The sequence below is a fragment of the Equus asinus genome, chromosome 1 (genome assembly GCF_041296235.1).
Source record: "Equus asinus isolate D_3611 breed Donkey chromosome 1, EquAss-T2T_v2, whole genome shotgun sequence".
Taxonomy (NCBI): Eukaryota; Metazoa; Chordata; class Mammalia; order Perissodactyla; family Equidae; genus Equus; species Equus asinus.
Genome location: NC_091790.1, coordinates 31,090,686 through 31,102,855, shown reverse-complemented (window position 1 = coordinate 31,102,855; position 12,170 = coordinate 31,090,686). Strand labels below are relative to the sequence as shown.

Sequence of the window (12,170 nt, the reverse complement as noted above, 5' to 3'; positions counted from 1 at the left end):
TCCTGAGGTTTCAGAAGTCTCTAGTTTGGTGGTGAACTGTTTCAGAGCTCTTAGACACTGAGAGCAGGACGAACCGTGGAGAGGAGGGCGGCATCACGTCTCTGTGCTGTCCCACCACCCATGACACCCTGTGGCTGGAGAGGGTCTGCGGACCAGACCTCCCAGAGCGAGGATGCTCAGAGAGGTTACCGTCTGCCAGGGGCCTCGAGACAGAGCGGAAGGGGGCTCCTTGTCCACCCTGTTCCTGCAGGCCCAGGTCCGCAAGGGTGGCCTTTTCTCAAGCAGGGGACTGAGTTTCCTTTCTCTGTGTCTTTTTCCCATTGGGGTGAGTGAGGCTTGATCGTTGAAATAGGAAATCTTCTAATAAATTGGATTTAGGTGGGCGTGTTAAGGAAGGGGAAACAATGGATGTTATCACGCCCTCCGAGGAGAATTGGATGCTGCCCTGGGCGGGTTGGATGCTGCAGAAATTTGATCTTCTGCCGTCGTTCCCTTTCTTAAGTCTCTTTTTCAGTGTTCCTGCTCGCCTGCCAAATAACTGTGCTTTATAATAAACCATTGATAATGTGTTTTGCCAGTAATATGTTTTAAAAATCAAAATTTTAAGTATTCTTATTCTTATTCTGGTTTTCTTGCTTCCAAGAAGCACTTCTGTGCTCCTGCGTCTGCTGGGGAGCCCTTGGTGCCCCAGGCCCTCCAAACCAGGCCCGCTCCTGGGGCGGGTGGCAGCAGAATGGGGCGCCGTGGATGACTTTGAGCAATGTTTTTAAGCAACTTCAGATTCACAGAAGAGTGGCAAAGATGGTGCAGTGTTTCTGCGCAGCCTTGCCCAGCTTCCCCTCGTGTTCGCCTCTTGGAGCCACAGCCCGTTCATCGGAGCTGAGAGGCAGCGTTGGTGCAGTACTCTTAACTGCAGACTTTACTTGCGTTCCCCAGCATCGAGGCGTTTGGCTTGTGTAATGTTTTTTCAGGGTGACAGGTCCCTGTGCAGCTGTGTAGAAATCTTCCCTTCTGCAGAGTGTATGAAACAGGGCGTGCAAAACAGCCACATAACAGCCTCCACACCTGGGGATCACAGAGGAGTGACCAAGGAGGCCTTGTCTTGTGCCAGCCCTGCCTTCCACAGGGCTTCCCCCAGGAGGGAGTCCTGGAGGTGGGTCCCTCAGCTCCTTCCTGCTTCCCAGAGTGTCCTTCCTGGGGAGGGGCAGCTGCCACCAAGGGGCAGAGCTAGGACGTCTCAGGCAAGCGTCCTGCCATCTCTGAACCTCAGATTCCCGTTGTGCAGATCGAAGGAGTAGGGCTTCCTCCGTGAGGTAGTTTCTGGCTCTAATATTTTAAGGCTCTCAGGCCTCTAATACAATCTTTCGGGTCTAAAACCTGAGTTGGGATCAGGCCGCTTGATCCACCAGCTCTCGCTTCTCACGCACGGCAGGGTCCGTGGTTCAGCGGCTGGACCCGAGTCCCAGAGGAGACGATGGAGGTGCTCGTTCCTTCCTCTCCTCGCTGGCCTGTCCTTCAGGGAGCACGGGACTGGAGGTTCACCCACCGAGGGCCTGCCAGGTCCTGCTGGTGAGAGATAGCTGGGTATCAGCAAAGCCACGTCAGGGCCACGGCGGCCGGGGGGCCCCACCCTTGCCCTGTGTGCGATAGCGCCAACTGCTTTCCTGCTCAGGAGCTGGAATCTTCCGCCGTGTAAGGGAGAGCTTGTGTGTGCACACATCCCGTGTGAGCTTCATACCACAGAGCAAATAACCTTTCCCTCTGTTTCTGGCTCGGAGCCTGTTTCTCCCCCTGGGGTGTGTGTGTGTGTGTGTGTGTGTGTGAGTGTGTGAGTGAGTGTGTGTTGCCTCCTGTTCGTGAGGCATGAGAAATTCCTTCCTGCTATCTCAGCTGCCAGACCAGGAAATGTGAGGAGAATAAAAAGAACGTGGAAAGCAAAGCAAACCAAAACCCCCGCTCGCTCTCATCTCTGGATTTCTGGGTCTTTCTTCAGGTTGTAGGGTAGGGGTCAGCCACCGCGGGCTAACCTGGCCAGCCCCCTCTCTGTAGGAGGGTTGAAGGTTTATGATGTGTCTTGGGCTGCTGACAGAGCAGCGTCGAGGATGTGTGACAGACTGTGTGGCCCGCAGGGCCTCAAACACGTATCATCTGGTCCTTTGTAGATCTGTCTTTTGTTTGCTGGCCTCTGAGGTGGGGAGTTGTGAAAGAGAAGTGATCTCGAGCCCGCTGCTGTTTTGTTCTGACCAGAGGAGAGAGTAGGGATGCCCAGGAGGGGCCCTGATGGGGGAGGGGAGGATGGATCCTTGAATGGGTTTTCAGATCGGTGTGAGTCACAGGAAACCGCGGGCAGCTTGCTTCGTTGCATCAAAACCTGACTCTGGGCTGGGCGTCACAATGACGGGGTGATGCAAGTGAGGGGTCTTAGACTGTGAGGGTCCCTGGACAGGAAAAATAAAACTGTGGGCTAGCGGGAAGAACAGATAAAAGAATGTGATGCTGGTGGCACCTGGAGTTCGCAGGCTGGGCCTGATGGTGACAGCTAACAGTGAAAGCTGTGTGTGTGCACATGTGAGTGGGGCAGCGTCCTCCATGCACCTGGGCTCTGCTCTGGCAGCTGGAGGTGGGATGTGTGTGGAGGGGGCCCGGCCACCACTGATGTGGTGTGCTGAAATGTGTCCTAAGGGGGCGTGGAAGCCACCACGTGCTTCCCGCCATCAGGAGAGGTTTCACTGGCCCTGTGCAGACCAGGGTGGCAGGGGCCCTCTCCACCAAGCGCTTGACCCAGAACATACCAGAATGTCATCCCCACCGCCGTGGTCACTGAGCCCATTGGGACTGTTTTGTCAGAATAGGTCCGCGTCGGAAACGAGGGCTGGCAGGTGGGGAGGGGTGGCCCAGTGTGGCCTGCGTGCGGTGGTGGTCTGGGGACTGAGCCCTCTGCCTGCCGGCCCCTCACCCACGGGCTTCTGCTCCGCAGGCTGGCGCCCATGCGGCTGTACACGCTCTCCAAGCGCCACTTCGTCCTCGTGTTCGTTGTCTTCTTCATCTGCTTTGGCCTGACCGTCTTCGTTGGGATCAGAGGTAAGGTGCAGTTTTTGATCATTTTATCGTTTACGGTGACCTTGGTGCAGCACTTCTCAGCCAGGCCCAGCCATACCCACTTGCTCTCACCTGCCAAGGGCCCCATCGTGGAGGGTGAAGCCCCGCTTCTCTCTGAACCCACTGGGCGGAGGGGTCCCCCTGGTCCTGCCCCGCACGGCAGCTAGGGCCTGAGTTCAGCTTGACAGCACCAGGAAGCCTTATATTGGACATCAAATATTTCTGGAGAGTCTTCTGTGCACCAGGACCAAGCCTGGGTGCTGGGGAATCCAGACATGCTGGCTGATGGGGGAGACGGGCCATCTAAATGGTTCAGGTGCAGTGAAAGGTGGGGACGGTGTGAGACAGCTGTGAGCACGGGGCTGGGGTGGCTGCAGAGGAGCGGGGAGGCCGCCCTGGTGACGCCCGAGCTCTTGGCAGGAGGGAGCCTGCAGGTCAGCTTTTGCCCTGTCTTTGGGGCGCCAGGTGCCCTGCGGGTCCACAGCACGCAGTTTGAGGGGAAGAGCCATGCCATAACGATTTCAGCTTTGAAAACGCCTTTGAAATTGTCCAGTCCCACCCCCTTTCTCACAGACAGAAAACTGAGAACCTGAGAAATGAGCTGGTTTTTATAAGAGTCCCAGAACCCCGTCTCTTCGGTCCTCTCCCAAGGGGCCGGAGACCAGGAGCCTGACTTAGGCTGTTCCTTCTTTTCCTCGTAAAGACCTTTTTCAGTGAGGGTGGTTCCTGGTAGGTGTTTATTTAATAGAGGCACTTAACATTACCGTGCAAATGACAGTTAGGCTTAACCTGTCCCAGAGGCGTTTGTGCCTCAAAAGGCTAGTTTCTTAACCTACACTGAAACCTGGGCTGGTGAATGGACTGAGGAAGCTGGGGGAGAGGGCCGCTATTCAGGTGCTCTTTGCCTGATGATGATGAAGATGAGATGGTGACAACAGCAACCGCAGCCAGCCTCTTCTCTTCCTTCCTCGGAAGTCACCAAGGAGTAACAGTTACGTTAATCACAGCACAAGACATCTCCATTATCTGACTTGATTTTTACAACTGTCCTTTAAGATTGGGGGTGGGGGGGGTGGGGGGAATTAATAGGCTCATGGTCTCCAGTCCCAACAGGACCTTAGCCAAGTCTTGTTTCCTTAAGCCACTGGCTGTCTCAAACGGCCATGATTAGCTTCAGCCTTCTCCATCCTTGCAGAAATGAAAAGTGATGCACCAAGCCTGAGATCAGAAAAACAATGTCAGGATTCCCACATCCCTTTCCTTCTTCCCATAGAGTACTGGTGTTAGTCAGTTCTCTGGAGAAACAGACCAACAGGATGTTTGTGTATATATATATATGGAACTGAACCAATAGAATAGATAGAGATATCCTCTTTATTGTAAGGAATTGGCTCACACAATTATGGAGGCTAAGTCCCAGAATCTGCATTCGGCAGCTGGAGACCCGGGAGAGCCCGTGGTGTAGTTCCAGGCCGAGTCCCAAGGCCTGAGAAGCAGCAGAGCTTGGGGTCTGAGTTCCAGTCTGAGTCCAGGTGTGAAGGCAGGAGAAAAGCCATGTTACAGCCCGAAGACGGGCAGGCAAATAGAGCAAATTCTCCCTTACTCATCCTTTTGACTGTCTTCAGGCCTTCAGCAAATTGGATGAGGCCCACCCGTGCCGGGGAGGGCAGTTCGCTTTCCTCCTCTGTCCGTTCAGTGTTCATCTTGTCCAGAAGCGCCCTCACACACGCTGGGAATAATATTGAATAATAGTGTTCAAATGTCTGGGCACCGTGTGGCCAGAGACTCACCACTCCGTCCCCAGAAGAGGAGGTGGAGTCCTTGAGGGGTGTTTACTCTCCTCTTTGGTGTCCTATAATTTAAATACTATGATATAAAATTAACAATACTTAGGAACTGTGATATAAAGTCAATACATCTTATGTTACTTGATAAGGGAATAAGAGAAGGAAGAAAACAAAGATATTTGCTTAGAATGTATATTTATATGTATGTATGTACACACTCATGCAAACATATTCGTGACAAAATAAGGAAGAAATGCTCATGACAATTACAGTCCTCGTGTCTATAACTGGTCACATGGTCGTAGCTGGTACTTATAACTGCCTTCTTCCACTACCCATCCCATATTCCCTTCGCCTTCAGCAAGCACTTCAGCTGGTCATGGTTCTTTACTGGGTGGGGTCACCCAAACCTTCATTCTTGAAGGATCTGAGCCATTCATAGTCCTGCCTGGATTGGGATATAGTTTTCCATTGGCCATAATCTCAGGACATGGAAATACTAAGAGAGACCCTAAAGGATCTCCTATAATCCAGACATGCTCTCCCTTGCTTCCACTGTGGGGTCGCACTCCAGTTTCCCCTGTAGTCAGGATCACTCACCCCAGCCAGCACAGTCACTCCCTGCTTTGCCAGTTGATTCAGAGGCATGAGGAGCCCAAGGTGGCCGGGCTACAGCCTTGACTTCCGGTTCAGTGGAATCATTGTTGTATCTCCTGGTGGAAGCATTCCTCCCTTTGGAACTAAGACTTCTAGGCCAGCAGAGCGTCAGGGCATGGGGGCAGGAAGCAATGTTTTGCTACTGGATCACTAGGGGTAGTAGTGTGGTGCCACTCCCATTTCCACCCTTGATTCCTGGATCCGCGAATCCTGGCCGTGGGAGAAACAGCACCATACGTAGGACACTGATTCAAAGCACATACAGCTTCGTAGAAAACCCTGCCGCAGGCCTGCAAGGTGTTGCCACCTAGCTGGCCCTGTAACTGAGTCTTCAAGAGGCCATTTCACCATTCTGTCAACCAGCTGCTTCAGGATGATGGGGAACATGGTAAGAGCAGTGAATTCTGGGAACATGGGCCCGTTGCAGCACTTCTTTTGCTATGAACTGGGTGCCTCGATCAGAAGCAATGCTGTGTGGATACCAAAAATCAGTATATAATCGCACATCTGGCTATTTCTCAGTGAACGACCAGGTGCACTGCTTCAAGTCCTGCCCAATTTGAGAGTTTCCTGTTACCATGACCTTCAGAGATGCCCCAGGCAGGGGCTGTAGTGCTGCAGCTGTCCGCTCCCGGGTGGTCAGCTCCTCCTCTGTCAGCTGATCATGGGGACTGCCCGTGAGGCCGTCGGTGCAGGCTGGGAGGAGAAGGTGTAGCAGGACGGGGGACCGGGGGCATTTGGACCACTTCTTCACATGACTGACTTGTGCCTTCGGGCCTGCTGGGCCAGGCCCGCATCCACCACTTCCACTTGGTGATGGAGTGCTGCTGTGCACGCGCAGCTTTACGGCTTGATGGGTCAGGTGATGCCCAGGTTGTGATGGCAGCTCAGGTCACGTGGTAACTTGATGCCCAGGGTTAAGCGCTCCATCTCTGAGGAGGCCCAGTAGGAGGCCAGAGCCGTTTCTCAAAAGGAGAGTAGTTATCTGTGGGTGGCAGGGCTTTGCTCCAGGATGCCAAGGGCCTGTGTTGCGATTCACCTGTGGGGTCCGGCAGAGGCTCCCAACAGCGTCCCTTTCTGCCCTGACACTTCGGGCACCAGTGGATCTGCTGGGTCCACGGCCCGCGTGACAGAGGAGCTCGCACGGCAGCCTGGTTCTGTCGTGGAGCCTCCTCTCGTCCTGGGCCCCACTCAGAACCAGCAGCTTTTTCGGTCTCTAGGTAAATGGGCCAGAGTATCACACCCAGATGATGAATATGTTGCCTCCAGAATGCAAAGGGGCCCAATAGGCGTCATTCCTCTGTTTTGGTTGTAGGAAGGGTCAGATGCAACAACTCATCCTTCACCTTGGAGGGGATATCACTACAGGGCCCACACCACTGGACCCCTAGAAATTTCACTGAGTTAGGAGGCCCCTAAATTTTAGTGAGATCTATTTCCTGCCTCTCACGTGCAAATGTCTTACCAGTAAGTTTAGAGTAGTGGTGACTTCTGGCTCACTGGGTCCAGTCAGCATAATGTCATCAGTGTCGTGGACTGGTGTGATCGCTTGTGGAAGGCAAAGGTGATCAAGATCCCTGTGAGCTAAATCATGACACAGAACTGGAGAGGTGCTAGGCTCCTGAGGCAGGACAGTGAAGGTGTATTGCTGGCCTTGCCGGCTGAAAGCACACTGCTTCTGGTGGGCCTTATTGAGAAGGGTGGAGAAGAAGACATTTGCCAGATCGGCAGCTGCCCATCAGGTACTAGAGGCTGTGTGAATTTGCTCACGTGGTGAAACCTCATCTGGTCCAGCAGCTGCAGCTGGAGTCAACACTTACTTGGTTAAACTTGTCATAATCCACTGTCATTCTCCAAGATGCGTCTGTCTTCTGCACAGGCCAAATAGGCGAGTTAAATGGGGATGTGGTGGGTAACTTCATGTCCTTAATGTGACACTAATGTTGGCAGTCCCTCCAGGAATGCAGCATTGCTTTTGGTTTGCGATTTTCCTAGGTAGAAGCAGTAGTAGTGGCTTCTGCTTGACCTTTCCCACCATAACAGCCCTCACTCCACAAGTCAGGGAACCAGTGTGGGGATTCTGTCAGCGACCGAGTATGCCTATTCCAGATATGTGTTCTGGAGCTGGGGAATTAATCATACGATGGATTCAGGGACCCACTAGGTTCACTGTGAGAAGGGCCCAAGCTAAAACTCCGTTGATCTCCTGACCTCCATAAGCCCCTATCTGACTGGTGGACCACAGTGTTGCTTTGGGTCTCCTGAAATTAGTGTCACTTAGAGCCAGTGTCCAGTAGTCCCTGAAATGTCTGATTGTTTCCTTTCCTCACTATATAGTTACGCTGATAAAAGGCCATAGGTCTCTTTGGGGAAGGCTGGGAGAATGATTAACAGTATAAATTTTTGGCAGTGTACCAGGGTGCTTTCTTACAGGGACCCCATGTCCCCTTCATTCGATGGGTTTTGGGTCTGTAAACTGGCTCACACCTAGAAACGGATCAAGAGGCTATGACTGTATTTTTATGATTCAGGTTGGACTTTTGTTCATGTGACCTAGCACTCTTCTCTGTATACACATCAAGTGAGGATTAGTAGGCTTCCTGTGTATTTCACTTCTAGGAGCACCGTGATCGACTAGCCAGCGCCCTAGGTCTCATGTCACACTGTTCTGTTCCTCCTTTGACTTTGCTGTTCCTTTCGGTAACCACACCCACCTTGCCTTGGCAGTTGAGTGGGACCACTGGGCCCTGCCATCCCTGGGTTCCACTTACTCCCATTGCATTTTGGTTTCCCAATTCATTGACCACAGTTCCCACGGTAAGGTCTGGCCTACAAAGAGGGGCAACTGTAGAGCTCTTTAAGGATGCTGGGGCTCCCCTCACAAATTTATTTCTCAGAGTAGTAGTGAAGGTATGTCTTATGGGCTCTCCCAAAGGTCTTAAGTGACAAATCACCACAACATCCCAATCTCCCTGGGCCTCTGCATCCCTTGCTCTACATTAAACCGAGGCAGGTACAGCATTTCTGATGCACTCACTAGGGGCCACCTTTTGGTCCATGTTTTAGTCAACCCACCAGTCAAGCTGTTGGAATCCTTCCTAACTCCACGAGCTACAACACTCAGTGCAGAATCTCTGCTTAGTGAGCCCATATCCATGGATTCAGCCTGATCCAACTTTATGTTCCTTCGACCATTATCCCACACCCTTAGTCTCCATTCCCACACGTGCTCCCCAGATTTCTTTCTGTGTAAATCAGAAAACTCAAGTAGTTCTTCAGGAGTGTAGTGTGCCTCCTCATGGGTCACACTTGGTACCTCCCCTCTAGGGGCCTGTGGGAACTTGAGTCTGGTTATAGTTCTGGAAGCAAAGAGCAGTGATGAAGGTGGGTCCTGAGCAGAATCAGCACTGTCTTGGATGGCAGCTGCCTCAGGGGGGGCCATTGCTGTTTGCTTAGGCAGCGCAGGGTTAATCCCTCAGACAGAGGTGGAGAGGCCTCCTCCAGAAGGAAGAGACAAGGGAAACTCATCAGAGTTTAGGGGCTCAGTGTCCCCAGCTTCGTCAGGATCTTCCCGCACATCCCCACCCCAACTTAGAGGACCCCGTTCTTTCCCACTCAGTGCCCTCACTCCACAGGGAGGCACTGTGCAGGCTGCAGGGTCAGCGTGCCTCATGATCCAGCCAGTTGCAGCTTGAGGTTCTGGTTTGATTTTTGGCAGCCCCAGCCCTGGGGCTGTCAGAGGTAAAGGTCTCCTTCAGGGCAAACATAAAGCTTTCCCGCCATTTCTGGGCGCCTGAGCTGGAAATTCAAATTCCTGAGCTCATCCTTTTCTTTCACCGCTTTGTCAGTGACTTTAGGAGTAACCAGCCAACCTCATTATATTCGTTAGTTTCCCAAAAGTGTTCTAAAGTATCATAAACAGAGTCACTTAGCACCTTGCTTCTGATAAGTGGTTGGTAAGGAGCATCCAGTGGAGATGTTTTGCATATTTTCAGGGCCTGTCAGTACTCTCCTTACTACAGGACATAAGAGTCATTAGCTTCTTTAAATCTAATCAGATTAGAGAGACAATTCCAGAAACCCCAGAACCAATTCAGAAAACTCATCCTTAACATTCTGTTCCTCTAGAACCACACTTGGTGCCAGAATCTGTGTTAGTCAGGGGTCTCCAGAGGAACTGAACCAACAGGAGATACCTAGCTATATCTCTGTTTATCTATCGATCTCTCTCTATTTAGAGAGAGAGAGGTTTATTTATTATGAGGAACTGGCTCATGCGATGACAGAGGCTGAGAAGTCCTGTGCTCTGCATTTGGCAGCCTGGAGACACAGAGCTGATGGTGTTAGGTCCAGTTAAGTCTGAAAACAGGCAAAGACTGATGTCCCAGTTTGAAGACAGAGAGGGAGCCCAGGCACCGGGCACAAATCCTCCCTCACTCAGCCTCGTTTGCTCTGGTCAGGCCTCCGATGATTTGGATGAGACTGACCCACTGTTTACTTCGTCTGCTGATTGAGATGGTGAGCTCGTCCCCCCTCACAGACATGCCCAGAATACCGGTCAACCAGGTATCTAGGCATCTGGGCCCAGGCAAGCTGACACACGAGATCACCCTCATGTATCCTTGGCTCCCGCTCACTGTAAGAATATTAGGATCTCAGAGTTAAGAGTTCCTTAGGGACCACTGGGTTCATCATCCTCATTTTGCAAATGAGAAAATTGAGATCCAGAAAGCCAAGTCAGCCGAGACTGGAGTGTAGATTTTTCTGGCTCCCAGTTCTTAATTCTTTCTGAGAAACCAGACTGCCTTGCTCCCTGGGATAAGAGAGCACTGAGATTGTGACTCTGTTTATAATAAGCCTCCCTGTGGGCACGAATCTCCTTCCGACTTGGAGACATCCCCCTCTCAGCATTCACGAACGCAGCCCGAGCCGTGTTACCACCTTGGCTGGCGAGCATCCTCGTGTGTCTCCTCCTTAAACAGAGGATCGTTGGTGGCAGGCTGCGCCAGGTCCCTGAGGCAGCCCAGACGACTGACGTCACGAGCTGGGAGCGATAGGTTTTAGGACAAGTCCTGCTGCACGGTAGATTAAAATCAGAGTCACAGTATTTCCTTTGACTACTTCTTGTAAGAATTATGCTGTGAGAATCTATGAAGACTGTATATCTGTTATTTCAGGAAAAGCCTTGAGTATATGTTAGTATGTATTATGCTTCTTTCTCTCCCCTACTTAATAAATATTTTTGGAAGATTGGGTTAATTGGATGAATAGATGTGTCTTAATTTTGTAGCAGAAATCTTTATACTTTCCAGTATATATAGACAATGTCTGCATCATCAGTGTTTTCTTGGATCCGTGCCCTGCAGAGGGAGCCCTTGCCAAGAGCAGAGGAGAGGTTTCTGCACACACAGACCCCGTGGAAATCGTGTGCATTGTGTGTTAGTCATAGTGGGCTCCCCTCCGTTGGGAAGTCAGTAGAATGGATATTGTGTGTCTGTGTACGTTTATATGTTTTACTGAAATACATAAAACTTCTAAAGACAGACAAGGAAAATAAGACCACCTCCATTAAATGTATGAGTCTTTCTTGGCATTTGAAAAAAAAATGAATGAATTCATTATCAATATAGATAAAACCTGCTTTTTTCCTTCTCTGTTACACTTTAGGGCCCAAAGTGATCCAGACCTCTGCAGCTAATTTTTCACTAAGTAACAGCAAAACGGTAAGACTGGGTCTAAGTGGCGGCTGGTGGGGATCATAAACTTTCCAGTCACTAAGAAATGGTCCCGCTCAGAGGGTCTTGAGGTGGACTTCAGGCAACGTACATTTCTAACTCCACTGTCAGCCCTGGGCCTCTGGGTTCTTGTTGCTAAAATGGCCTTCTCTGCTGTAATAAATACCTCGGTTCTGAGAAGGGATGGTGGGTGTAGCTCTTAGGAAGCGGCAATTCGTTTCCACACGGTGGTTATTTCGTCCTGATTCCTCACGTCTGCAAGTCTTATTAGATTCTAAGTTCTAACAGCAGTCGCTTAGGTATCTAACCCTTCTTGTTCTATTTGCCCAAGTGGACACGTGGTCTCCATGTCAGGTTTCTAACAGAAACAGTTCTTTCTAATCATTGTTTGGTATTACTTGCACGAACAAGGTTTAAATGAAAAATGCTCTTTTCTTTTCTTTTTTTTTAATGTGCCTTGATTCTTCACCATCTTTAGAGAAAAAAAGATCCTTCCAATCAGAGGCATTTTGGTATTCTTTAGTAAATACTAACTTGTGAGAGCCCAAACAATGAAACCCTTTTATTTTGCTGTGCATCAGACATAATGTCTTTATCTATAAACTGGACACAATTGTCCTACATTCTCATGAATGCACAACATGTGCGGTTTAAATCTGATTCTTTGGCCCCAAATATCTTGTCCTCGTCTCCATTCTCTTAGCTCTCTGCGAGTTTCTTCCCCTACTCCCTGTTTTCAAAAAGGCAAAGGGAGAAAACTTTGCATTTATTTATTTTCTTCAACTCTCGCACTGAGGCTCTGATTTGAAGAGGTGCGACCATCAGCTTTCCTGACCGTACTTCGGTTTTTAAAAATTTCTGTCTCTCAGGATGTAAGTCTTTTTTTGACACT

General features: G+C 50.6%; 1 protein-coding gene across 4 annotated transcripts in view; it reads left to right on the top strand.

Moving 5' to 3' along the window:
• TMEM181 (transmembrane protein 181) overlaps positions 1-12,170 on the top strand; it is a 72,716-nt gene that overhangs the window by 27,275 nt on the left and 33,271 nt on the right. For all 4 annotated transcript variants that reach the window (XM_070483649.1, XM_014846946.3, XM_070483605.1 and 1 more), the window contains 2 exons: positions 2,978-3,081; positions 11,211-11,266. In XM_070483649.1, coding sequence (XP_070339750.1) covers positions 2,978-3,081; positions 11,211-11,266 — 160 coding nt within the window. The remainder of the gene's footprint in view (positions 1-2,977; positions 3,082-11,210; positions 11,267-12,170) is intronic.